The 26,693-nt window shown below is 47.1% G+C and overlaps 1 protein-coding gene across 6 annotated transcripts in view; it reads left to right on the top strand.

The window, feature by feature from the left end:
- The window catches only part of TBC1D5 (TBC1 domain family member 5), a 591,406-nt gene that overhangs the window by 527,629 nt on the left and 37,084 nt on the right, over positions 1–26,693 (top strand). For all 6 annotated transcript variants that reach the window (XM_027549609.1, XM_027549590.1, XM_027549600.1 and 3 more), the window contains one exon: positions 12,109–12,272. In XM_027549609.1, the coding sequence (XP_027405410.1) occupies positions 12,109–12,272 (164 nt within the window). The remainder of the gene's footprint in view (positions 1–12,108; positions 12,273–26,693) is intronic.

Raw genomic sequence — 26,693 nt, 5'->3', positions numbered from 1 at the left:
GAGAAGAGGAAGGCCAGAGCCGCTCAGGCAGGACGTAGCGCAACAGGACGGAGAGCCTGCTCCTGCCCCCAGGAAGGACTGCAGAGCCTAGAGGCTGTCCTGGAAGATGGCCATGCATCAGTCCCTCTGGGTGCTGTTGAAAAACGAGAGTCCTGAAGCAGAACAAGCAGTTCCACTGCCTTCTAAGTAATCGCTTTAAGAAGACAGAGGAATACAGAATATGTAAAACAAAGTAAGGAGACTCATCAATTAACCAGAACATGCCTCTTTTTTGGGAAGACTTACTCCAAAGACAATGAATGAGTTGTTGGATAGAGAACAAGGTCAGAGTTAGCCCTTTGCCACCAGAAGACCTCATTCCACGTTTCTTTCATTTGAAGTCGCATTTGCTACAGCCCTTTCTAGGGGAGCAGGGTGATGAATCTGTGCTCAGCATGGGCTCTGGAGTCAGGCCTGGGTTGGAATCCGGCCTTAGTCACTGCCTTGCTGGATGCCCCACAGAGGCTGCTTGACCTCTTATCTATAAAGAGAGAGAGAAGGGACAGCTGCTCTGGCGGGGTGGGGGGGGGGGGGCGCAGTACCCCCCACGCCTGTCCGTCGTGAGGACTGGAGGGGGCCTCCTCTCATCTGTAGAGAGAGAGAAGGGACAGCTGGGTCAGGGGCAGTACCCCACACCTGTCCCATCGTAAGGACTGGAGGGTGCTGCCTCTGATCGGTAGAGAGAGAAGGGACAGCTGCTTCAGGGGTGGTGGGCGGCACCCCATGCCAGTCCATCGTGAGGACTGGAGGGGGCCGCCTCTTATCTGTAGAGAGAGAAAAGGGACAGCTGCTTCAGGGGTGGGGGGCGGCACCCCACGCCTGTCCGTCGTCAGGACTGGAGGGGGCCGCCTGCTCGGGCAGTTATGGTGGTGGGGTCACTGTGTGCCATCCTCAAGTGCCTCTCAGGCTGTCAGAGTGAGCCGTATGAAGGAAACAACTCAACGCCTCTGTCTTGTCTTAATAATATGTCCTGACGATCTGAACCCCACGTTTGCACTTTGGCACACCAGCCCTGGCTGGGACCGCGTCCGGCGTCTCTGGCCGGGCTGGAACCGGGTGGGTTGCAGGCTCTGCAGGTCCTTTGCCCTCCTGCGGCACCAACGTGGTTTTTGAGGAGCAGACCAGAGCCCTCTTCCGTCTGTCGCTCAGGTCTGTGAGGTCGTACTGTGTCACCAGGCAGGGACCAGTTGCGTCCTGTGTGCTCCAGGGTCACCGTGGGACGTCCAGGCGACCCCCTTTCTGTGACCATAGCGCTGGGCTTCCTGGAGGCCTTGCCCTTCCCTATCCTCTGAGCCGGGCTTCCCACCCGCGACCCCTAGAATTCCCAGCCTCCTGAATGTGTTGCCTTGGGTGTCCTGTGTCCAGATCCCCAGCTGGTCTCAGGTTCATGGGGTTCTGCCCGGCCATTTAGGAATACCGCTCATGTTCTTGTTTCCTGTTGAGTTTAGTGAGAGAAAGCTCACGAGAATATCACGCATGGGGCATCATAGGAGCTTCACGTGCGTCCCTCCCTCCTCTCCTCTCCTCTCCCCAGCCACCCTGTAATCGGGGTCCCCACTAATGCTGGAGCAGCTCCTTCAGTGAACTTGGCTCTTGACAGATAAGCTCCATCGACACATAGCCTGTGGGACCCAGAACATTTATTGAATGTTTCAGAGCGGCCTGTGCTCAGAGCCCGTTAGCCCAGGTCTGTGGGCGCCCCCCGAGCAGGTGGCCATGGTGGCCATGGGCCCATTCAGGAGAGTGGGTCTGAGGCTGGGGGGCAGCCCATGCCCGCCTGTGCTGGGTCGGGGGTGCCCGGTGTGCTGCGGATGGTCTGCGTGTGCTGAGTCCGTCGCAGACGCTCAGACCACGCTGAGCCCTTCCCACGTGTCTGCCGTGGGCACCCAGCACACGTGAAGGGCTCACTTCCCCAAGGAGGAGACTGTGGCCTATGGAGGGTCAGGGACTTGAGGGGCCCCATGGCTAGACAGCAGCCAAGTCAGACTGGACCCCAGCTGTGTCCAGCTCAGCAGGTGTGGATCTGAGGGATTCTACTTGGCAAGCCACTCGTGTGTCGCCCACGACCGCCCCAGCTTTAGCTGAAGCCCTGAGATCTCTCATGGGCCCAGCGCAGGAGGCGCCTCGTCCAGCCTAGCTCCGGTCATCCTGAGCCCATGTCCCTGCAGTCCCACAGGGCTGCTGACCGGAGCGGCCAGGCCCCTGCCTGAGGACACGCTCTGCTGGGCCCAGCTGCCCTGTCCTCACCCCACCTTCCCTCCGTCCCTCCTTGCCCCAGAGCCGGATGACCGGGAGGACAGAGCCCACACTGAGGGTGCCAGCAGCTTCTGAAAGGAATGTGTGTGCTCCCGTCCCCTGGGCCTGCGCCCCTCCTCCCCAGCACGCGGGTGGCAGGGAGCCCCGAGGGGCCCATCAGGCTTTGTCTCATCGAGGTGTGCCCAGTAGTCTGCCTCCAAAATACTGTGTTTCCTGCAGAAAACTGACCTTCCCTGAATCACCACCCCCAACTCTAAAGATGTAGCTCCCAGTCTGATGGCCTGAGACAGGATCAGGTGGTCCCTCCTCAGTGCTTTCGTTGGCGGGGGTTGTAGGTTAGTCGGTGTGTGTGCGAGGCCTCATGTCTCCTGAGCTGGTGTTTCAGGAGCTCCTGTGGGTCCGTCCTCGGGGCCGGCAGACTTTCTAGACACATTTCCTACCGTCAGCCCGCACAGGGCTTGTTCCCCGATGTTTGAAGGAAAGACTGCGCATGCCTGCTGTGGCTTGAGACTATTTAGTATATTCAAGAGTGACTTACCGTATAATTATGAAAAGCCGTTCTGGGTCAGGACTTCAGAGCTTCGTAGGACGCTTTTGGGGGTGTGCCCTAAGGAGCGCACTGAATCCACGAGGAGTCAAAGCAGCAGCCTTGAGCTTCGGGAGGGGGTGGACTCCCTGCCGTTGCTGCTGGGACCCCTGAGGCCAGGACAGCGCTCAGAGGCCGTCGTGAGAGGGGACCAGCCCGGGCCTCTGTCAGCCCAAACCAGCCCCGGGTGCAGCTGTTCCCGGGGAAGGGGCATGCTGTTGGCAGAGCAGTTCTTTTCAGCTGGGGCTGTCTGCAGAGAGGAAGCCACAGGGGCCGTCGGTATCTGAGAGAAAACGTGCCTCAGTCCCGCTGGAGTCCTGCCCAGCTCTGCGTGGTGAACAGTGTGCCTCCAGGCGTGAGCGTCAGGCCCCGGCGCCCAAGGAACGGACAGCGAGCCTCAGGCCCCGGCGCCGGCACACGTGGTGAGGGAGCCTCAGGCCCTGGCGCCCGCTGAGGGACAGCGAGCCTCCTGTCCTCGGGCCCCGGCGCCCGCACACGTGGTGAGGGAGCCTCGGGCCCCGGCGCCCACACAGACGAGCGTTGGTCCTGTCAGTTAGAACGCCGTGCAGCTTACGGGCTGCAGGCCTGTTGACGCGGACTCCTCAGCCGGGATCTGTCCGGCGAGGCCTGGCTGGAGAAACGTCTCATCCGTGCCCCGACGTTGTCCTGAGCCTGTGTGCTAGGCCTGGAAAGGGCGGAGGGGCTGAAGGCCCTTCCTTCCGTCTCACGTGCTGGTGACTCCAGCTTCTTGAGGTCTAAATGTTTCCATTCTCACAGGGTACAGAAACGTTAGCCAGTTTCTGTAACAGAGGAGAAATGTATTTTAGTACAGTTTTTATATGCGATACATGCCACATAGTACTTTATTAATACTACCACCAGTTTGGAATTTGTTCATTCTGAGATAAATTCTGAAAAGAGCTGACTTAACGTTATCTCTGAAACGATAGTTGGCCAGGCAGAATAAAAGCTACAGAAGAAACTTACGGAGAACAGAACTTCCAAATCCTTTCTGGATTGGATAACTGGATACATATTCCCACACAGTAAATGACTGATAAGCTGATTTATTAAAGCAGGTAATCAAAAGATTTCGCCTAGGTATGTCATTATCTTATTTTGTTACGATGGTTATTCTATGTAACAGTCTACATGTGAAAAAATTTGGAAATTTAGACTGCTAAGTGGATTACACCTGGGCTGTCCAGTGTGGTATCTGTTCACTACATGGGGCCTTGGAGCACTGCAACGGGTGTGCACTGGGTTTTCAAGACTTAGTTTGAAAAAACAAGTGTGAAATATCTCAGTTGTTTTATTTTGATGACATGTTGGAATGATCATACTTTGGATGTTTGGTGAAGTAAAAAAATTATTTAAATTAGTTTTACTTGTCTTTAGTGTTTAACTGTGGATACTAGGAAATTCAAACGACACATGTGGCTTGGGCTGTTTCTGCCGAGCAGCGGCAGTGCAGTCATTGCCCTGATGGTCTTCCACGTGGAACATCAGCAGAGGTTGACTGTCACCCTGCCATGTACCACCCAACAGGAGAAGCTGTGACGGGCGCAGCCCCTGCCCTTCCTGAAATCTGGTCTGTAATGTAAGCAGGAGCACTCTAATTGAATACAAGAGACCTGACTATCCATTTGTGTTTCCAGGAAAAAGCATTTCAAAATGTGTATATATCCTAACAAGAGTAGACAGGCCTCAGCCACTCCCCAAATCAAGTGGCTCCTTAGAGTCACCCTCTCTGATACAGAAATGCAATAACGTGTTGGTTTAGTCTCTAAGTTTGGACAAACTGTATGATACTGCTAGCTGTATATGTAAGCACTATTTCCTGGGCATAGAATCGATTAAACTCTGTAAGCCTCAGTTTTCTCATAATGTCACTAGGATCAAATGATATAGAGTGTAAAGGTCCATACATGTGCATGGACTAACGTTTTGTAAACATCACTCTGCTGAGGTGTATTTTAATTTTCTGATTTCTTCTTTGGGTAGCCAGACTAGGGAAGTATGCATATAGTAAAGGTTTAGGGATGGTGCATGGCTATAGGACAGATAAAATCTAAAATCCGAGTTTTCTTGATTTTATTATAATTTCAACATGGAAACAGTTGATTTCTATAATAGGGATCACTTAAGACTTTTTTCCCCTTGATAATGTGTGTGTGTGTGTGTGTGCGCACGCAGGCATCATGTCTTGACTTTTTGCCACCCCATGGACTGTAGCTGCCAGGCTTCTCTGTCCATGGAATTTTCCAGGCAAGAATACTGTAATGGGTTACTATTTCCTCCTCCAGGGGATCTTCCCAACCAGGGGTTTGAACGTGCTTCCCTACCATCTATCCTGCATTGGCAGACTGGTTCTTTAACACTGTGCCACCTGGGAAACCCAATAATGTTTGTAATTTCTTTTAAATGGAAAATTTTCCAAGCAGATTTGATGGAACTTTACTTTATATTATAAATGCCTGACAGATAGAGATACCCCTACCTTATTTTCAGACTAATCAAAAAAACTAAAATTTTATAAGATTTGATATACATAATTGCTTACAACTATTTTTTTTTTTTTTTGGAAGATAAATTGGGAGGAGGGAGTTGTTGTAGTCCACAAAATTCTAAGTTTTTGCAGGAGTATAATAAATGTAAATGAATCTACCTGGTATTTTAACATAACTTGGAATCTGAACTATCATGCTAAATGATGAGATGCTAGAGATCATTGTTACTATTCAGTCGCTCAGTCGTGTCCGACTCTTTGCAACCCCATGGACTGCAGCACCCAGGCTTCCCTGTCCTTCACCATCTCCCAGAGTCCACCCAAACTCATGTCCAGTGATGCCATCCAACCATTTCATCCTCTGTCGTCCCCTTCTCCTCCTGCCTTCAATCTTTCCCAGCATCAGGGTCTTTTCTAATGAGTCAGCTCTTCAAATCAGGTGGCCAGAGTATTGCAGCTTCAGCTTCAGCTTCAGCATCAGTCCTTCCAGTGACTATTCAGGACTGATTTCCTTTAGGATGGACTGGTTGGAGCTCCTTGCAGTCCAAGGGATTCTCAAGAGTCTTCTCCAACACCACAGTTCAAAAGCATCAGTTCTTTGGTGTTCAGCCTTCTTTATGGTCCAACTCTCACATCTGTACATGACTATTGGAAAAGCCATAGCTTTGACTAGACGGATCTTTGTTGGCAAAGTAATGTCTCTGCTTTTTAATATGTTATGTAGGTGGGTCATAACTTTTCTTCGAAGGAGCAAGAATCTTTTAATTTTGTGGCTGCAGTCACCATCTGCAGTGATGTTGGAGTCCAAGAAAATAAAGTCAGCCACTGTTTCCATTGTTTCCCCATCTATTTGCCATGAAGTGATGGGACCAGGTGCTATGATCTTTGTTTTCTGAATGTTGAGCTTTAAGCCAACTTTCTCACTCTCCTCTTTAACTTTCATCAAGAGGCTCTTTAGTTCTTCACTTTCTGCCATAAGGGTGGTGTCATCTGCATATCTGAGGTTATTGATATTTCTCCCGGCAATCTTGATTCCAGCTTGTGCCTCCTCCAGACCAGCGTTTCTCATGATGCACTCTGCATAGAAGTTAAATAAGCAGGGTGACAATATACAGCCTTGACGTACTCCTTTTCCTATCTGGAACCAGTCTGTTGTTCCATGTCCGGTTCTAAGTGTTGTTTCTTGACCTGAATACAGGTTTCACAGGAGGCAGGTAAGATGGTCTGGTATTCCCATCTCTCAGAATTTTCCACAGTTTGTTGTGATACACACACTCAAAAGCTTTAGCCTAGTCAGTGAAGCAGAAACAGATGTTTTCCTGAAATTCTCCTGCTTTTTCTATGAGCCAACGGATGTTGGCAATTTGGTCTCTGGTTCCTCGACATATAAAGATGGTTCCTCTGCCATCTAGAGATCATAAATAGAGTATGCTGCTGCTGCTGCTGCTGCAAAGTCACTTCAGTTGTGTCCGACTCTGTGCGACCCCATAGACAGCAGCCCACCAGGCTCTGCCGTCCCTGGGATTCTCCAGGCAAGAACACTGGAGTGGGTTGCCATTTCCTTCTCCATTGCGTGGAAGTGAAAAGTGAAAGTGAAGTCGTTTAGTTGAGACCGACTCTTGGCGACCCCATGGACTGTAGCTCACCAGGCTCCTCCATCCATGGGATTTTCTAGGCAAGAGTACTGGAGTGGCTTGCCATTGCCTTCTCCAAAATAGAGTATAATTTTTTAAAAGAAGAAGGAGTAATAATGAGAATTTCCCACTTATTTAACAACTCTGGAGATGAGAGGTCTGACTTCAGTCTCGCCAAGATAAAGCCGAGGCATCAGGGGGCCTTTGGGGGAGAATCGTTTGTGCTGTCGGCAGTATTCAGTTCCTAGTGACTGTAGAGCCGGGGTCCCCATTTCCCCACTGGCTGTCAGTGGACGCCATTCCCAGCCCGCAAGGATCCACACTGCCTCGTTTCCCTTTCTCCATCTTCACAGCCAGCACCAGCAGGTCAGCTCTCTCTGTCCTCAGCCGCCTCATTTTCCGTAGTCACATCTCTGCTTTTGTTTCACTGTAAGGACCCCTGTCCACACTAACCCACATGGCCACCCAGGTCACTCTTCCCAGCTCAGACTCTTAAGTCACGCCTACAGCGCTTCTTCTGCCCTGTAAACTAGCACACTTACAGACCCCAGACATTAAGGGCATAGGCTTTATTCCACCTGCCATGGCTTTGTGGGGGAAGGTATGAATTCTTAAATTTGACCCAGGAAGAAGTAGGAAACTTTAATGGAGGAATTAATGTAGAAAAACGTCTAAAAGAGCCGTTACAGTAATAACTTCAAAAAGTCACCGGCACCAGCAGATGTTATAGGTGAATGACCCAAATTTTGAAGGATGGATAAATTTGGTTGTATAAACTTAGGAAAAGGTGGAAAGTTTGTCATTTCATTTTGTGAAAAAGACATGTTCTTGTGAATCAAAATGCTCTGATTTCTTAGATTCCTTTTTGTCTGTGGACTTGTAGAAGTAATTTAAAACTCAAAGCTGAGCAAACATTCCTTCTGTTTTAGCTGTATCTTCCGCCACCCCAAGGCAATAAAAGCTTCTCAAGGAGTGCAGTTCCAAGGAACAAAGAGAAAAGACTCATAAAAGGAAGAAGAAAAGCCTAGGTTTATAGCACCTGCTTAAATTGTTTCCCACTTTACCATCTTGGGTAAGAAATGCCTTCCTTGCAGGACCCTGAAAACAGAATCCAAAAAGAAAATGTAGACACACACACATACATACAAAGGGGCTATGTTCCAGAATTTAAGAAGAACTCCATTAAGACCTTTTTTTAAAATAAAACTAACAGAGACAATTCACATAGGACCTTCAGAAGATGGCCTAGATTAATATGTTGAGAGTGTTTTTTTTTTAAGATATTCACCCTCACTAGTTACCAAGAAACCTTAACTAACATAATGAAGCCCTCCTTCCATCAGATTAACCAAACAAATAAAAATTTAATGCATCATGTTACTTTTACGCTTGCTGCTGCTACTGCTGCTAAGTCGCTTCAGTCGTGTCCGACTCCGTGCGACCCCATAGACAGCAGCCCACCAGGCTCCCCCGTCCCTGGGATTCTCCAGGCAAGAACACTGGAGTGGGTTGCCATTTCCTTCTCCAATGCATGAAAGTGAAAAGTGAAAGTGAAGTCGCCAGTCGTGTCCGACTCTTTGCGACCCCATGGACTGCAGCCCACCAGGCTCCTCCGTCCACAGGAGTCTTCAGGCAAGAGTACTGGAGTAGGGTACCATCGCCTTCTCCTACTTTTACACTTAGGTATAGACATATACACATATATTTATGTTAAAATCCTGCATGTGTGTGTATTGGTCGCTCAGTCGTGGACTCTTTGTGAGTCCAAGGACTGTAGCTCACCAGGCTTCTCTGGAGTGGGTTGCCATGCCCTTCTCCAGGGGATATTCAGGACCCAGGGATTGAACGCAGGTCTGCATTGTGGGCAGATTCTTTATCTCTGTCATTTGAGCTTTCCAGGAAGCCCATGTTAAAACCCTAGGAGAAAGCAATTTGGAACTGTTTATCTAAATTGGAATGTACATGCCATTAGACATAGCAGTTTTACATATATAAATTTATCTTATAGAAATAATTAACTCTATCTAAAGATGCACCTCTCTAGAGTGTTGTCATTTTGTTTGCAAAGGTGGAAAATTAGAAAATCGCTAAGTATTTAGGAACACTACGAATTTTTTCTCTTCACATTCCTTAAAAAGGGTAAGGCTGATTTTTATACAAATCAAAGGTAAATTTTTATGACCAAGTAAGTCCAAAAAGTAAGTTACAGAGGGGTGGTCTTTTGGAATAATGGAAGAAGGACCTCTGAAAAATCTGTTTCTCCACAAATAAAACAGCAGTAACAGCAGAAACGCCAAAGTCAACTTGTTCAGAACTCTAACAGTTAAAGGACTGGGTCAACGTGAGGAGCATCTATTCAAGAAAAAAATGGCTCAACCTCAGTAATAATAGCATGCTTTGTACCATTTTAACTTCCCTGTTGGCACCCAGATCTGCCATAGCCTTTCTTGACCAGCAGCCTTGCAACCACTGGGGAAAAAGAAGGAATCTAGAATACCCCAAAAGTCCCATCCGCAGTAAATGGTCACTAGTTTCAGCAGCTCCCGCAAAAAAATCTTGTTCTTAGGGCTTGTCTTTATTTGACTTTGATCAGAACTCACTTAGAGAGAAACCCTATCCACAGAACATCCATCAGAAATAGTCAGTGGTCCTTACTGAACATCACAGCTGCCCAAGGCAGAAACGGTGCAAACCTGAGACTGACCAGAAGCTTAACAGGCAAACCAGAGGCTAGCAAGAGACCCAGAAGGGAAATCTAAAGAATGGGCTGTCCACTGAGGGTGTGGAAAGCGCCAGGATGTTCCTAGGAACTTAGAAGGCCACACACATGCAGGACTGTGCACAAGCCCAGGGATGACCTAAGAAACTCAGTCTGTCAGATGAACTTGAGTCTCTGCATAGACAAGAAAGAAGACTGGGTGTGGACCGCAAACTGCCTGAACGCAGGCCCAGAGCTCCCGGCAGGGCTCAGATGCTGGTTCAAGGAGTTTAAGGAAAGGGAATTCCTGCCCCTTACCTGACCACTTAGCTAACCGAGCAAAGACTTCAGGAGCACGCAAAGCAAGGAATATAGACTTTACAGAATTAGTTTAGGGAAGTCACTTAAAAAAAAAAAAAAAAAAACTGACAAGAAAACAAATCTGGACATTGGGATGGGAGGCACTCAGCTCTCGTCACCGTCTAACGTTAGAGCACTTGCAGTTACACTTGATCCCTCCCTTCCTCTCATACCCTTGATGGATCTGTCAGTAAATCTAGTCAGCTTTGTGTAGAATCTGACCACTTCTCACCACCAAGCTACGATCAGTTGGCTGACTTGGATTTTTTCAGTGGCAAAATTGTCCCCCCCGCCCCCGCCTTCTTTTTTGTTTTTTTTGGCTCTTTCCCATTCCTAAACTGTTCCCAACACACCTGTCAGAGGTATCTTTTGAAAATTAAGTCAAGTCATGTCATGCCCCTGCCCAAGTCCTCTAGCTGCTTCCACTGGCTTCCCTTCTCAGAGTAAAAGTCATCAAAACTCTACAGATCCCCCACTGCCGGATGCCCTGCTGGCTCCCAGACCTCAGCCCACTCCCCAGGCTTAGCTTTAGCCACACTGGCTACTCTGCTGATCCTCCAAACCACTGGGGCCTGCTTGGGGCCTTGGTACCTGCTGGCCCTCGTATTATCTGCAAAGCTGGTATTTTCCCTTCTCTGAGTTTTTGCCCAAAAGTCCTGCACCTCAGATCTCGGTGATGCCTTTCCTGACCATCCTGCTGCAAACTCCACACCTTCGTCAGACACTCTCAGTCCCCTTTTCTGCTTTATTTGTGCCCACCATGTTTTCTGCCATGTGATGCCATGTAAAATCATACATATGTTTTGAATGTATATGTCTGTCTCCCCTCAGTAGAAACTGAGCACCTTGGGGAGTGGGATTTCTGCCGGTTTAGTTCCTACTGTGTTTTTGTGCCCCTGAGTGCCTGGTGCTCATCATTAGGCCCTTGGTTACTGTGGGTGAATGAACGAATGAAGGAGTGAGTGCACGCCCGGCGCTGTGCCAGGCCCGTAAGTCCCCGTCACAGCCTTCCGGAAGTGTCCCCGTGGGGCCCACAAGCCCTGCGTGGCTCTGGTTGCACTTGTCCTCCAGCCCAGCAGGACTTTCTGGGCCCGTGCTCCTGTCTGGGAGCCTCTCCGCCCCGGAGCCTGTGGGGAAGGCCCTTCGGGAGTCACAGATGCCTCACTGCAATGCGGGGACCAGTCTGGACATGGACGGCTATGTGAGCCCACATCCTGTCCCTCTCCAGATGCTGCTCCCTTGGCTTGGGGGTAGCAGTGTCCCTGTTTTGCAATCAATGAAAATGAAAGAGGCTTTTAGAAAAACCAGTGGAGGATTTTTTTTTTCAATTTATTAATAATATAATCACCACATCATTGTTTCTTATTATTAAGAAGGGCTTAATAATAGAAGGGCTTCCCTGATAGCTGAGTTGGTAAAGAATCCCCCTGCAAAGCAGGAAACTCAAGATCCACTGGAGAAAGGATAGGCTACCCACTCCAGTATTCTTGGACTTCCCTAGTGGCTCAGCTGGTAAAGAATCCACCTGCAGTGCGGGAGACCTGGGTTCAATCCCTGGGTTGGGAAGATGCCCTGGAGAAGGGAAAGGCTACCCACTCCAGTATTCTGACCTGGAGAATTCCATGGCCTGTATAGTCCATGGGGTCGAAAAGAGTCGGACACAACTGAGTGACTTTCACTTTCACTTTCTATTATTAAGGGTGATAACATTAGTAAGGAAGAATCCAGTCATTTAATCCATGATTTCTGAAATTGGATTTTTTTTTCATTTTTTTAATATATGTACACACTCAGACCATTGTAGTATAAATAATTTATAGAAAACTCTAGCAGTCCTTCATTGTTTTAAAAAATGGACAGCTATTCTGATACATAAAAATGCATGCATCTTAATACTCCATGGAGTCATTATGTTGATGGTGTGCATAAAGAAGCATCATAATATTGATCATTTATTACAAGCAGTAAATTCAGTAGCAGTGAAAGCGTCTGGTGTTTCATTATTGCTACTGAATTTTTCTTCTAGGACAAAGTTCTAAAAACATCAGTTCCTCTCCGAGCATTGAGAGTTTGCCTGGAGGGAGAGAGTTCACTGGCTCCCCACCTTCATCTGCTGCTAAGAAGGATTCCTTTTTCAGCAACATCTCCCGATCGCGCTCACACAGCAAAACTATGGGCAGGAGAGAATCTGTGAGTATTTTAAGGACAGTTTTCTTTTTATTCTTCATTTTCCTCTAAAATGCCTCATTTGTGAAAGCCTCTTTTAATGCCTAGTTTTATAAAGTTCTTAAAATCATTATGGACTAAAATGAAATATTTCATCAAAAATATTTTGATTATTATAATTTAGTAATATTTTAAGGCTGTCGTCTGTATTATACTGGGTTGGGGACAAGGTGATATAGTAGCAATTTAAAGTAAGATGAATCCTAAATTTTCATTCTTTTCTCCTTTTTTGCCAAAGCCTGTGTTGTCTTCTAAAATGTAACGATTATCATTATAACAAACCATAGAATAAGATACTTTAAACAGACCAAGCTGTTTATGTTGTGTTGATAGCCACCAATGCCATTTGTATGCATTACTCCAAATCATATAGCTAGTACATATCAACTACCTAAAAAAAATCTGGTTTCTAAAAAAATTTAAGTCACCTTCACGAGAACTAAAATACTTATCACATTTTATAGCTAATTCAACATGATATTCTAATATGAAGAATTCCACTGCCCACTGGAAGAGGATGTAAATGTGAGGCCTTACAGAAAGGGGTCTGGATGTGGCTGAAAGGGTGCTGAGACGGCACAGTAAGGCTGCTGAGATGGGGGGCTGTAAACGTCTGAGGGGTGATTACTCATGGCTCATGGACACGGTAACAGTGTGGTGTCTCTCCATGTGACTGTGGGACGCGCAGCTTCCTGGGGCCTCGGCCACCTCGTCTGCAGTTTGAACAGCATCCTTTGCGCTCTGAAGGGGAGACGTCAGCGCACACTCACGGGGAGGGGGGCTCCTCTGATGTGCACAAGAGCAGCACAGAACTTTCATTTGACGGTGGCAGCTTTAATGCAAGCAGTTAGCTCTGCTCCCTCCTAAACTCCACTCCAAGACAGTTAAAGTCATTAGAGATAAACCCTCCAGGAATAAGAAACAGTAGAGAAAGCAACAGCAACAAGATTTTGTTACTTGGAAAGCAGATGTTAAGTGGAAGCTAATGCAGCAGCCTAAGAAAGCTGAATGGTAAGGCAACAGTAGGGAAAAACCAAGAAGCATCTTGAGTGAGATGGTAAAACCCTCTAGAAGCTCAGGAACAGTGGGAACTTAGGAGCAGGGTGAAGGCGGAGCTGAAGACATGTTATGGTTCAATCACTCAGTTGTGTCTGACCCCATGAACCGCAGCATGCCAGGCCTCCCTGTCCATCACCAACTCCCAGAGTTCACTCAGACTCCTGTCCATCGAGTCAGTGATGCCATGCAGCCATCTCATCCTCTGTTGTCCCCTTATTCTCCTGTCTTCAATCTTTCCCAGCATCAGGGTCTTTTCCGCTGAGTTGGCTCTTTTCATCAGATGGCCAGAGTATTGGAGCTTCAGCTTTAGCATCAGCCTTTCCAGTGAATATTCAGGGTTGATCTCCTTTAGGATTGACTGGTTGGTTCTCCTTACTCTCCAAGGGACTCTCAGGAGTCTTCTACAACTCCACAGTTCAAAAGAATCAGTTCTTCTGCATTCAGCTGCCCTTATGGTCCTGCTCTCATACCCATACACGAATACTGGAAAAACCATAGCTTTGGCTATGGGGACCTTTGTCGGCAAAGTAATGTCTCTGGTTTTTAATATGCTGTCTAGGTTGGTCATAACTTTTCTTCCAAGGAGCAAGTGTCTTTTAATTTCATGGCTGCAGTCACCATCTGCAGTGATTTTGGAGCCCAAAAAGTAAAGTCTGTCACTGTTTCACCATCTATTTTCCATGATGTGATGGGACCGGATGCCATGATCTTCATTTTTAGAATGTTGAGTTTTAAGCCAGCTCTTTCACTCTCCTGATTCACCTTCATCAAGAGGCTTTTTAGTTCCTCTTCACTTTCTGTCATAAGGGTGGTATCATCTGCATATCTGAGGTTATTGATATTTCTCCTGGCAATCTCGATTCCAGCTTGTGCTTCATCCAGCCCGGCATTTCTCATGATGTAGTCTGCATATAAGTTAAATGAGCAGGGTGACAATATCAGCCTTGATGTACTCCTTTCCTGCTTCTGAACCAGCCTGTTTTCCCATGTCTGGTTCTAACTCGTGCTTTTTGACCTGCATACAGGTTTCTCAGGAGACAGGTAAGTTGGTCTGGTATTCCCGTCTCTTTAAGAATTTTCCACAGTTTGTTTTGATCCATACAGTCAAAGACTTTAATTAGCATAGTCAGTGAAGGCAGAAGTAGATGTTTTTCTGGAATTCCCTTACTTTTTCTGTGTTCCAGCAGATGTTAGCAATTTGATCTCTAGTTCCTTTGCCTTTCTAAATCTAGCTTGTACATCTGGAAACTCTTGGTTCATGTACTGTGAAGCCTAGCTTGAAGAATTTTGAGCATTACCTTATAAATGAAAGAAAACCTCATACCTGCCAGAGATGCTTGGAGGGCACAAACAGAACCTTCTGCATGCGCAGACCCGGGAAAGGAGCTGTGGGAGCCTCAGGAGCCTGAGGCAGGCCCGCCTGCAAGTGAGGGGGGCGGTCCCTGCGGAGGCGTGACCAGCGGCAGCCTTGCCACAGGCACAGGGGCTCCGCAGCCGCCATCCTGGGAGGCGCAGCTCATGGTGTGAGTCATCCTGGAGGAGGTCACCATAGCCTGCTATAGAGCCGCCGGAACTCTGGGGACAAAGAGATATCCCACAGACACACAGAATCGGGGAAAAAGAAAGATTTCCAACAAAGGATCGGGAATCAAAATTGCTACAGATTTTGTCGTGCAACACCAGAAGTAAGGCAGTGGAGGAATTCCTTCAAAGTTCTGAGACGAGGTTGCTTCCAACCTAGAATCAGTCCCCCAACAAGCTGATTAAGTGTGAGGGTAGAATACAGCGACTTTCAGACAAGCAAAATCAAACAAGTGTATTCCTGTGCACCCATTCTCAGAATCCCCTGGAAGACATGCCCCACAAAAAGAGGACAGACACCGAGGACAGAGAACACTCGAGAACCAGGGGCAGAGCGTCTGACAGGCACCAAGGAGAGAGACGCTCGAGAGCAGGGGGCAGAGCGTCTGACAGACACCGAGGACAGAGAACACTCGAGAGCAGGGCAGAGCGTCTGACAGTCACCGATGACAGAGAACACTCGAGAAACCAGGGGTAGAGCATCTGACAGTCACCGAGGACAGAGAACACTCGAGAACCAGGAGTAGAGCGTCTGACAATCACCGAGGACAGAGGACACTCGAGAGCAGGGCAGAGCGTCTGACAGACACCAAGGACAGGGGACACTCGAGAACCAGGGGCAGAGCATCTGACAGTCACCGAGGACAGAGAACACTCGAGAACCAGGGGTAGAGCGTCTGACAGACACCAAGGACAGGGGACACTCGAGAGCGGGGGCAGAACGTCTGACAGAACTCTTCAGAAGGGCAATGTAGGGAATCCTCAGAGCACGTGGAGCACGCTGGGCAGCAGATCCGAAGAGCACTGCCAGCCCGGATTGGAGCAAGTCAGAAGGTTCCAGAAAGTTTTCTCTAAATAAGATGAAGTTGGAGGAATGACTAGTATGCTTGAACAAATTTAGAAATTTGCACAGCTAAAGGTGAGTTTTAAGTTTGAATTTGGGATTCTCCGGGCAAGAACATGGAGTGGGTTGCCATTTCCTTCCCAATGCATGAAAGTGAAAAGTGAAAGTGAAGTCGCTCAGTCGTGTCCAACTCTTCTCGACCTCATGGACTGCAGCCCACCAGGCTCTGCCATCCGTGGGATTTTCCAGGCAAGAGTACTGGAGTGGGGTGCCATCGCCATCTCTGTTATAAAAATGAAACCATTGAAATCCAGGACAATGGTAACTCCAAAGAAAAACCAAGAGTGTACAGAAAAGACAGAAAGGTATTGATGAACCCTGTCACTCAGCCAGGCCAGGAGCTTATATGCACCCTGTCATGTAGGTGTTGATGGTTATCACGATCAAGCCCCAGGAGAAGGTGGGTGGGACCTTTGCCTGGGGAGGAGGGGGTGGTGGTGGTCAGAGCTGCGTCTTCATCTTCCATCTTGGAAATCAGTGAGCAGTCAGTCCTGTCTAGAAAAATCAGGACGTGGCAACATAAGCTAGAGCTATAAAAGTGAGGGAAAAAAACAGTGAAAAGAATTGAAAGTGGTTGCTTGCGGAGAGCAGGAAGTGGAGGGTGGGGCTGTGTGAACTATTTTTCATAACAAGCCTTGTAGAGCCATTTGAGTCTTCAAAGTGTTACATATGTAGCTTAGATTAAAAATGATAAAAATTACAACAAAAATAGAATGTTTTGGCATAATAGATTAGAAGAGGAGCTGTCTGCCTGCACAAAGAGCATGTCTCTAAAGAGCGGGGGTGAGGACTCAGAAGTGAGGAGGCATATGGAGACGTGTTGGATCTGCGTTCCGTCCTGTTCTGGTTGCATATGGGTTAGGCTGCAACACCAATTAATGACTTTTCCTTTATGGTGCGGCTGTAACTTAAAACTGAGAAGTTGAGCAAAAATAGAGACTGAGTAAGTCTAGCTGTCTGTAGAGATCTGCTGTGAACCCAGAAACAGAATGCCGCCTTTATTATTCAAAATTTAATGTCTTTCTTAACTTGTTGGGGGTGGACAAATTTTCAAGAGAAAGCCCATCGTTTTCCAAGTAAAAGGTTATAATTTTAGGAAATAATGACTGTAGTCCGAGCTCTCTAATCCAGCTGTGCCCACTGTAGGCACCGGCCAGGACTGCATGGTGTGATCTGTCTGCCCCTTGGCCCACTCTGTCCTGGGAGCTGGGGACGGCAGCGGCAGGCCTGTGGCTGCGAGCCCTTCCTCATCTTGCCTCCTGGCACAGTGAGCTGAGTCACTTCTGGCCCAAGCACGGCTGGACACGTTCAGGTCCAGAGCTGAGACTCGCTCTCCCGGGGGAGCCAAGTGCTACCGCCAGAGTGGTCCCAGTGACACTGGAGCTGTGATGAGACGCCTCCCATCCTTTGCTTTCATTTCCAGCCCCATGTGGTGTGATGCAGGGATGTTCCATGTCCTCAGAAAAGTTCAGAATAATTTTTCAGTAACATCATCATCCACCACCAGTTTCTCTCACAGCAAGTGGCCAGAAATTGAAGCAAAGACATCTGTTGCTTTGGGTCCCTGGAGCCATAAACTGCATGATGCCTTTCAGATTTCAAGACTCAGTTGATCTCTTAAAGCACCCCAGGGTTGATAAATTACTGATGTCAGCTAACAAAAGGCTGAAGTAGCAGTTGAAAACGGACATTATAACAAAGGTAACCTGGTGGTAGCTGTCAACTTAGAGTGGTGAAATCCACTTACGATGTCTGTGATCTAGTCATTGGGAATCGATTTTTCTTCATCATCAATATAAGTACGAGGTATTTTGAACAAGAATCATGTATTAGGTCATAGAACTTATTTCCTCTCATTACTGCCTTTTTATGTATTATAGAAAGACTTTTTGTAATCCATAGGCTACCTTCTTTAAATGTACTCCTGTTAATACCTCTGGTCTGGTTGCATAATAAAAGAACACAAAACTCAGCTAAGTCTATAGAGAGGTAACAAATTAAGCTTTTTGCCATTTATTTATAAAAGACATTATTATAGTACTTTTCTGAAATGTGCACAACAAACCAGTAAGAAGTTTAAGAACTGACCTTACTTCTTTATCAGTAGTAGTATATTCTGAAGGTTGGTGTTTATTCAGGGAAATGATTTTCCCTCTGCTTTGCTTCCTGGAAGTCTTTAGGTCACAATTCTATCCACGTGATATAATTTTTCCTCAAGACTAAAAAAGCTCTGATTTTTTAGTCTTGAGGAAATTGGCAGTTTTGATACTAAAGTTTTCATGCTTTATTTTGTGTGGTAATATAAATGACATTCAATACTTAGTTTTCTAGAAATCTATTTTAGTTGGTCATTCATCCGACTGCTAAATAAATTTTTACTTGTTTTAGCACCATTAGTCATGTTCTATGATTGTTGCCAAGTCGTTTTCCAAGAATATCTTTGCTGAGGTTAAAGAATAGAGAATATAAGAAAGACTCTAAAATGGATTTGTGTAGGTGAATAAGTTCTAATATTTAAGCACATTAGCCAATTAAATGATCTTTTCTAAATTCCTGATGAACTGCAAGACATTGTGCTGTGCTTTGTGATAATTACATACCAGTCTCCAAAGATCTAAGCTGATAAATGGTTCAGAGTCCTCTCTAAACCACAGGAAATCAAAATTATCTGAGCCGAAAGTCCTGCATAAAAACGGGAGTGTGAGAGCCGTCCGCGGCCCACGGGCTGACCACACCCCGGGGAGTGTGACGAGCTGTCCGCTGCCCGTGGGCTGACCGCACCCCGGGGTGTGTGACGAGCTGTCCGCGGCCTGCGGGCTGAGCGCACCCCTGGGGCCACGCTGTGCCGAAAGTCCTGCATAAAAACGGGAGTGTGATGAGCCGTCTGCGGCCTGTGGGCTGACCGCACCCCGGGGCCACGCTGTGCCTTTGTGGCCCGCACGCATCCGTCATCGCCTGCGGCAGTTGGAAGACATGCTTTTGTCATACTTAGCGAATTTATTTTTATAATATTCACTGATCTCTTCTTTATCACCGCAAAATAACAAAAAGCGTCAGATGAGTGAAAACAGATTTGAAAGCAGGCTCATACTTCTGGAAGTACAGGTACCCTGAACATCACTGATCTACCCCGGTCATGTTCTAGAAAGTGAAATTTAAGGCATACCCAGATGACAGAGACAAGAGAGCAGTCTCACTGAGGATGCTTACAGTGAGAGTGGGGAGGGGAGAACACGTTAGAAACCATAAAGTAAATAAAAATAAGACTCATCAGTGACAGAGGCCCTAGGTGCGTCAGTACCGTGAACAGTGAAGACAGCACGGAAGATGGGCTCAGAAGAGAGACCACCGTGGGCTTTGTTGGTCTGGACCAGCTTCACGTGAGAGATTAGACTTGAACCACAGCCGCACATTCCTTCTTCCCCTACCTGCAGACCCCATGACTTCCGAGGAGAGAAGGGGGTGGGGGCACGATGGACAGGCAGGCGGCTGTGTGCAGAGCTGCTCTCTCCTCCTCACCCCCTCTGACAGTGTAAGATGGTTGGGTCTGTGCCAAGTTGCTTTTGGTAAAAAGGAGAGGAAGTGCTGTCTCAAATGCAGAAATCTGTTGCTCATTGTCTCAGATAGCAAGAGTCTCCAGAGAGGGAGGCCTGGTGTTGGAGGGCTCGGTCCTGGTCCCAGAAGCTCCCCGCACTGCCCCTCAGTGGATCGGCTGGTCCCCTGTCTGCCCCGTCACTGTGCTCAGGAAGGCTGCCACCGAACCTGCCAGCTGCCCTGCCATCCCTAAGCCTCACTCAGAGAAGTCTGTTTGCAAGTTCCGCAGCAGGCTCTCCCTCCCACCTCAGTGGCTGCCAGAGTTCAATCCCAGGCCCACTATGGTTTTTGTTTTTTTAAAACTTTGTTTTGTATTGGGGTATAGCTGATTAACAGTTCTGTGATCATTTCAGATGAACAGGGAAGGGGTTCAGCCATACACATACATGTGCCCCTTCTTCCCCAAACGCCCCTCCTATCCAGGCTGCCGCGTACCGTTGAGCAGAGTTCCGTGTGCTGTACAGTAGGACCCTGTGGTCATCCATGTGGAATGCAGCAGTGTGCACATGCCCTTCCCACATTCCCTAGCTATCCCGTCCCCCCAACCGTAAGTTCACTCTCTTAAGTCTGTGAGTCCCAGTCTGTTTTCTAAGTCAGTTCATTTGTATCGTTTCCTTTTAGATTCCACATATAAGGGATGTCCTATGACGCTTCTCCTTCTCGCTCTGACTCACTTCACTCAGTATGACACTCGCTAGGTCCGTCCATGTTGCTGCAAATGGCACTATTTCCTGCTTTCTAATGGCTCAGTAATACTCCATTGTGTATATATGTACTGCAGCTTCTTAACCCATTCCTTAAGCCAGTCAGCACAGGGAAAAGATTAGAGAAGCCCCTGGCAGTGTGGAAAGGTGGTGGAGACTGGTGCCAAGACACTGTTGATGAATGCATTACCCCTGAAGTATTAATTGCCAAAATGGTTTATCGACTCCTTCCCTAAAGCACTGCCAGTTGTCAGATTAGATCAGATCAGTCGCTCGGTCATGTCCGACTCCTTGCGACCCCATGAATCGCAGCGTGCCAGGCCTCCCTGTCCATCACCAACTCCCGGAGTTCACTCAGACTCACGTCCATCGAGTCAGTGATGCCATCTAGCCATCTCATCCTCGTCCCCTTTTCCTCCTGCCCCCAATCCCTCCCACCATCAGAGTCTTTTCCAATGAGTCAACTCTTCACATGAGGCGGCCAAAGTACTGGAGTTTCAGCTTTAGCATCATTCCTTCCAAAGAAATCCTAGGGCTGATCTCCTTCAGAATGGACTGGTTGGATCTCCTTGCAGTCCAAGGGACTCTCAAGAATCTTCTCCAACACCACAGTTCAAAAGCATCAGTTCTTCGGCACTCAGCCTTCTTCACAGTCCAACTGTCACATCCATACATGACCACAGGAAAAACCATAGCCTTGACTAGACGAACCTTTGTTGGCAAAGTAATGTCTCTGCTTTTGAATATGCCATCTAGGTTGGTCATAACTTTCCTTCCAAGGAGTAAGCGTCTTTTAATTTCATGGCTGCAGTCACCATCTGTAGTGATTTTGGAGCCCAGAAAAGTAAAGTCTGACACTGTTTCCACTGTTTGCCCATCTCTTTCCCATGAAGTGGTGGGATCACATGCCATGATCTTCGTTTTCTGAATGTTGAGTTTTAAGCCAACTTTTTCACTCTCCACTTTCACTTTCATCAAGAGGCTTTTGAGTTCCTCTTCACTTTCTGCCATAAGGGTGGTGTCATCTGCATATCTGAGGTTATTGATATTTCTCCCGGCAATCTTGATTCCAGCTTGTGTTTGTTCCAGTCTAGCGTTTCTCATGATGTACTCTGCATATAAGTTAAATAAACAGGGTGACAATATACAGCCTTGACGAACTCCTTTTCCTATTTGGAACCAGTCTGTTGTTCCATGTCCAGTTCTAACTGTTGCTTCCTGACCTGCATACAGATTTCTCAAGAGGCAGATCAGGTGGTCTGGTATTCCCATCTCTTTCAGAATTTTCCACAGTTTATTGTGATCCACACAGTCAGAGGCTTTGGCATAGTTAATAAAGCAGAAATAGATGCTTTTCTGGAACTCTCTTGCTTTTTCCATGATCCAGCAGATGTTGGCAATTTGATCTCTGGTTCCTCTGCCTTTTCTAAAACCAGCTTAAATATCAGGAAGTTCACGGTTCATATATTGCTGAAGCCTGGCTTAGAGAATTTTGAGCATTACTTTACTAGCGTGTGAGATGAGTGCAATTGTGTGGTAGTTTGAGCATTCTTTGGCATTGCTTTTCTTTGGGATTGGAATGAAAACTGACCTTTTCTAGTCCTGTGGCCACTGCTGAGTTTTCCCAATTTGCTGGCATATTGAGTGCAGCACTTTCACGGCATCATCTTTCAGGATTTGGAATAGCTCAACTGGAATTCCATCACCTCCACTAGCTTTGTTCGTAGTGATGCTTTCTAAGGCCCACTTGACTTCACATTCCAGGATGTCTGGCTCTAGGTGAGTGATCACACCATCGTGATTATCTGGGTCGTGAAGATCTTTTTTGTACAGTTCTTCTGTGTATTCTTGCCACCTCTTCTTAATATCTTCTGCTTCTGTTAGGTCCATACCATTTCTGTCCTTTATCGAGCCCATCTTTGTATGAAATGTTCCTTTGGTATCTCTGATGTTCTTGAAGAGATCCCTAGTCTTTCCCATTCTGTTGTTTTCCTCTATTTCTTTGCATTGATCGCTGAAGAAGGCTTTCTTATCTCTTCTTGCTATTCTTTGGAACTCTGCATTCAGATGTTTATATCTTTCCTTTTCTCCTTTGCTTTTCGCTTCTCTTCTTTTCACAGCTATTTGTAAGGCATCCCCAGACGACCATTTTGCTTTTTTGCATTTCTTTTCCATAGAAATGGTCTTGATCCCTGTCTCCTGTACAATGTCACAAACCTCATTCCATAGTTCATCAGGTACTCTCTCGATCAGATATAGGCCCTTAAATCTATTTCTCACTTCCACTGTATAATCAGAAGGGATTTGATTTAGGTCATACCTGAATGGTCTAGTGGTTTTCCCTACTTTCTTCAATTTCAGTCTGAATTTGGCAATAAGGAGTTCATGGTCTGAGCCACAGTCAGCTCCTGGTCTTGTTTTTGCTGACTGTATAGAGCTTCTCCATCTTTGGCTGCAAAAAATATAATCAGTCTGATTTCGGTGTTGACCATCTGGTGATGTCCATGTATAGTCTTCTCTTGTGTTGTTGGAAGAGGGTGTTTGTTATGACCAGTGCATTTTCTTGGCACAACTCTATCAGTGTTCTCCCTGCTTCATTCCATATTCCAGGGCCAAATTTGCCTGTTACTCCAGGTGTTTCTTGACTTCCTACTTTTGCATTCCAGTCCCCTATAATGAAAAGGACATCTTTTTAGGGTGTTAGTTCTAAAAGGTCTTGTAGGTCTTCATAGAACCATTCAACTTCAGCTTCTTCAGTGTTACTGGTTGGGGCATAGACTTGGATTACTGTGATATTGAATGGTTTGCCTTGGAAACGAACAGAGATGATTCTGTCGTTTTTGAGATTACATCCAAGTACTGCATTTTGGACTCTTTTGTTGACCATGATGGCCACTCCATTTCTACTGAGACATTCCTGCCTGCAGTAGTAGATATAATGGTCATCTGAGTTAAATTCACCCATTCCAGTCCATTTTATTTCACTGATTCCTAGAATGTCGACGTTCACTCTTGCCATCTCCTGTTTGACCACTTCCAATTTGCCTTGATTCATGGACCTGACATTCCAGGTTCCTATGCAATATTGCTCTTCACAGCATCGGACCTGGCTTCTGTCACCAGTCACATCCACAGCTGGGTATTGGTTTTGCTTTGGCTCCATCCATTCATTCTTTCTGGAGTTATTTCTCCACTGATCTCCAGTAGCATATTGGGCACCTACTGACCTGGGGAGTTCCTCTTTCAGTATCCTATCATTTTGCCTTTTCATACTGCTCATGGGGTTCTCAAGGCAAGAATACTGAAGTGGTTTGCCACTGCCTTATCCAGTGGACCACATTCAGTGGTGTTTTAATTGTGGGTTTTTAGGCAGCCTGAGTTGGACTGGTAATTGGAAGACAGAGATTGAGCAGTGGCCCTCCCAGTAGTCAGAGTTTTCCTAGTTACCAGATTTGCTCTTCAGTCAGTGAGTGTAATATATCTGTCTTCCCAAGAAGGTGTATTATGTGGACAGTACTGATCATGGATTTTTTTATGGCTTTCTGGATGGAATTGAAAACTGGCATCTAGAGTGTATCTAATTATCAGGGTTTTTTTTTTCAATTAATATGTCATTGTAATCTCTCATTATTTAATCAGTGAGACCAACCTAGATAGCATATTAAAAAGCAGAGACATTACTTTGCCAACAAAGGTCCGTCTAGTCAAGGCTATGGTTTTTCCAGTGGTCATGTATGGATGTGCGAGTTGGACTATAAAGAAAGCTGAGTGGCAAAGAATTGATGCTTTTGAACTGTGGTGTTGGAGAAGACTCTTGAGAGTCCCTTGGACTGCAAGGAGATCCAACCAGTCCATTCTAAAGGAGATCAGTCCTGGGTGTTCTTTGGAAGGAATGATGCTAAAGCTGAAACTCCAGTACTTTGGCCACCTCATGTGAAGAGTTGACTCATTGGAAAAGACTCTGATGCTGGGAGGGATTAGGGGCAGGAGGAGAAGGGGACGACAGAGGATGAGATGGCTGGAAGGCATCACTGACTCGATGGATGTGAGTTTGAGTGAACTCCGGGAATTGGTGATGGACAGGGAGGCCTGGTGTGCTGTGATTCATGGAGTCACAAAGAGTCAGACACGACTGAGCGATTGAACTGAACTGAATACCAATGATAAATAGATTAAAGTACAATCCTATTTAAAATACATTCCCATTTAAGGTAGTTTATTGAAATGAACTTAAACGTCAGTTTTTCCAACTTCTTTTAAGTCTCAGAATAGAATCTTAATTTAAAGCCAAAACGAACTCATGTATTGGATCCATATTTAGTTTGTCATTTGGTGCTATATAAAGCGTGCTCATGTCGCAAGTCTTCCGCCAGTGTATCTGCTCAGGGTCAGGGAAGATGGATCGTGCATCTTTGGAGGAGTGTCCCCTCCTCTGTCTCCCATCTTTTTGCCTTACCCAGTCCACGGGAGTTTACTGCAAAGAAGCGTGAGCCTCGGAGGAAGTGTCCTAAAGAGCACTTTGTTGTCGACAGTCTAGATGCTGGCAGTGTAAGTTTAACTTTAGTTAAACAGGTTTTATAACCAACTTTTCACATCTTTGTGCATCAATAAATTTACTTTTAACGAAAAACTCTGAGGAGCCTCTGAAAACAGAACCACAGGGAGTAGAATGCTGAGCCTTGACTTAATGCCCTTTTTAAGGCTTTAAAGAGGGTGCCCTTTGGGGGCAGATGAGACACTCGTCTCCTCATGCTGGGTCTTCTTCCTCCTTCATTTGTCTTCAGCCTCATAATCTCCATCAAGACCAGGATGCCGATCACTGCCCTGGAGGCAAAGACGATGGTCTGGGGAGAGCTCCAGTGAAGCAGTTAGAGATATTTAGAATCCCTGGCCAGAAATTCCTGTGGGTTTGAATTATCCTAAATTAAATGTGTCATTGACAGCCTTTGCTTCCTTCCGATGACCTTTCTTGAAACGTGACATTGATTTCATCTTTTAATGCCACGTTGCCCTACCATCCACATGTGCATGGCGTGGAAAAAAGTGAGGGCTTCTCGCGGTCCTGGGCTGATGGCCGTCAGCCTGGGCCAGAGGCTGAACTGAGGGGGCTCTCGGGTGGGCCTCTCTCCACCCTGACATCACCTAAGTCTCCTGCTCCTAGCATCTCATCTTTTATTTGAGACACCTCGGTTTAACTTTTCCAGGAAGCTGTATTTGTCATCCATTGGGCTCTGCTTCCAGAAGGGAAGGTTGTGCTCCTGTCGCAGGAATTCTAGGCCTGCTGAGCAAAGCGAGGGTCTGTCAGGTGGTCTTCCCCTTGCCATGAAACCTTGAGGGCAAGTCACACCTTTTTGGTTATTCCTCATGAGTCAGCAAGAGCTGACTCATTGGAAAAGACCCTGATGCTGGGAAAGATTGGGGGCAGGAGGAGAAGGGGACAACAGAGGATGAGATGGTTGGATGGCATTACCAACTCAGTGGACATGAGTTTGAGTAAATTCCAGGAGTTGATGATGGGCAGGGAAGCCTGGTGTGCTGCAGTCCATGGGGTCGCAGAGAGTCGGACAGGACTGAGCAACTGAACACCACCACCACCATGTCAGAGCTGTTGTGCCTAGAGGCTGGACTCCTCTTCCCTGAGCCCTGCTGTCTCCCCCAAGTCTTCTGCTCCCAGGTGCCCACGTGTCAGGCATTCGTGACTGGGGTGGGCACCAGGGAGCCTGTGCCTCTCTCAGGGGAGGGAGGAGCAGAGACGGGCATCACCCATGTAGCCCAGGCACCGCTCCCAGAGCCCTGCTGCGGGCGAGGGGCGGCTCACCCACCCAGCAGTGGCCTGAGTTGGGGGCGGTTCATTTCTCTGCCCAGAGGGAGTATCCACTCACCAAGTCCTGTACCCAAAGGAGGTGACTTTTTTCCTAGTTAAGTTAAAAGCATGTTTTAGGTTAGAAAGGGCGTCCCTGGTAGCTCAGCTGGTAAAGAGTCTGCCTGCAGTGCAGGAGACCCTAGTTCAATTCCTGGGTCAAGAAGATCCCTTGGAGGAGGGATAGATTACCCACTCCTGTATTCTTCCCTGGTGGCTCAAGACGGCAGAGTCCGTCTGCAAAGTGGGAGACCCGGGTTCAAACCCTGGGTTGAGAAGATCCCCTGGAGGAGGGCATGGCAACCCACTCCAGTATTCTTGCCTGAAGAATCCCATGGACAGAGGAGCCTGGAGGCTATAGTCCATGGGGTCGCACAGAGTCAGACACGACTGAGCGACTAAGCACAGCACAGTGCTCCTCACAGCATGGGTTAGTAAAGGGTCCCCAGGAGAAGGTTATCAGTGTTGAAAAATTCAGCATCTTTGCATTTTGTGGCAGTGATGATAAAAAAATACAGATGGGATTGGGAAAACTTGCTAGCATTGACACAGTAACTAATGAGGGAAGAAAAACAAACTCATTTGACCATAAAAGTAATAATAAACATAATCTTACCCAGAGGGTTCACGGTTCATGCCTTATTAAGCCTCTTCATAAGCATGTCTGTCATTACAAATGCATC

Source organism: Bos indicus x Bos taurus, chromosome 1, assembly GCF_003369695.1.
Source record: "Bos indicus x Bos taurus breed Angus x Brahman F1 hybrid chromosome 1, Bos_hybrid_MaternalHap_v2.0, whole genome shotgun sequence".
Taxonomy (NCBI): Eukaryota; Metazoa; Chordata; class Mammalia; order Artiodactyla; family Bovidae; genus Bos; species Bos indicus x Bos taurus.
Note: the sequence above shows the minus strand (reverse complement) of the source record. Positions and strands in the feature narration are given on the sequence as shown.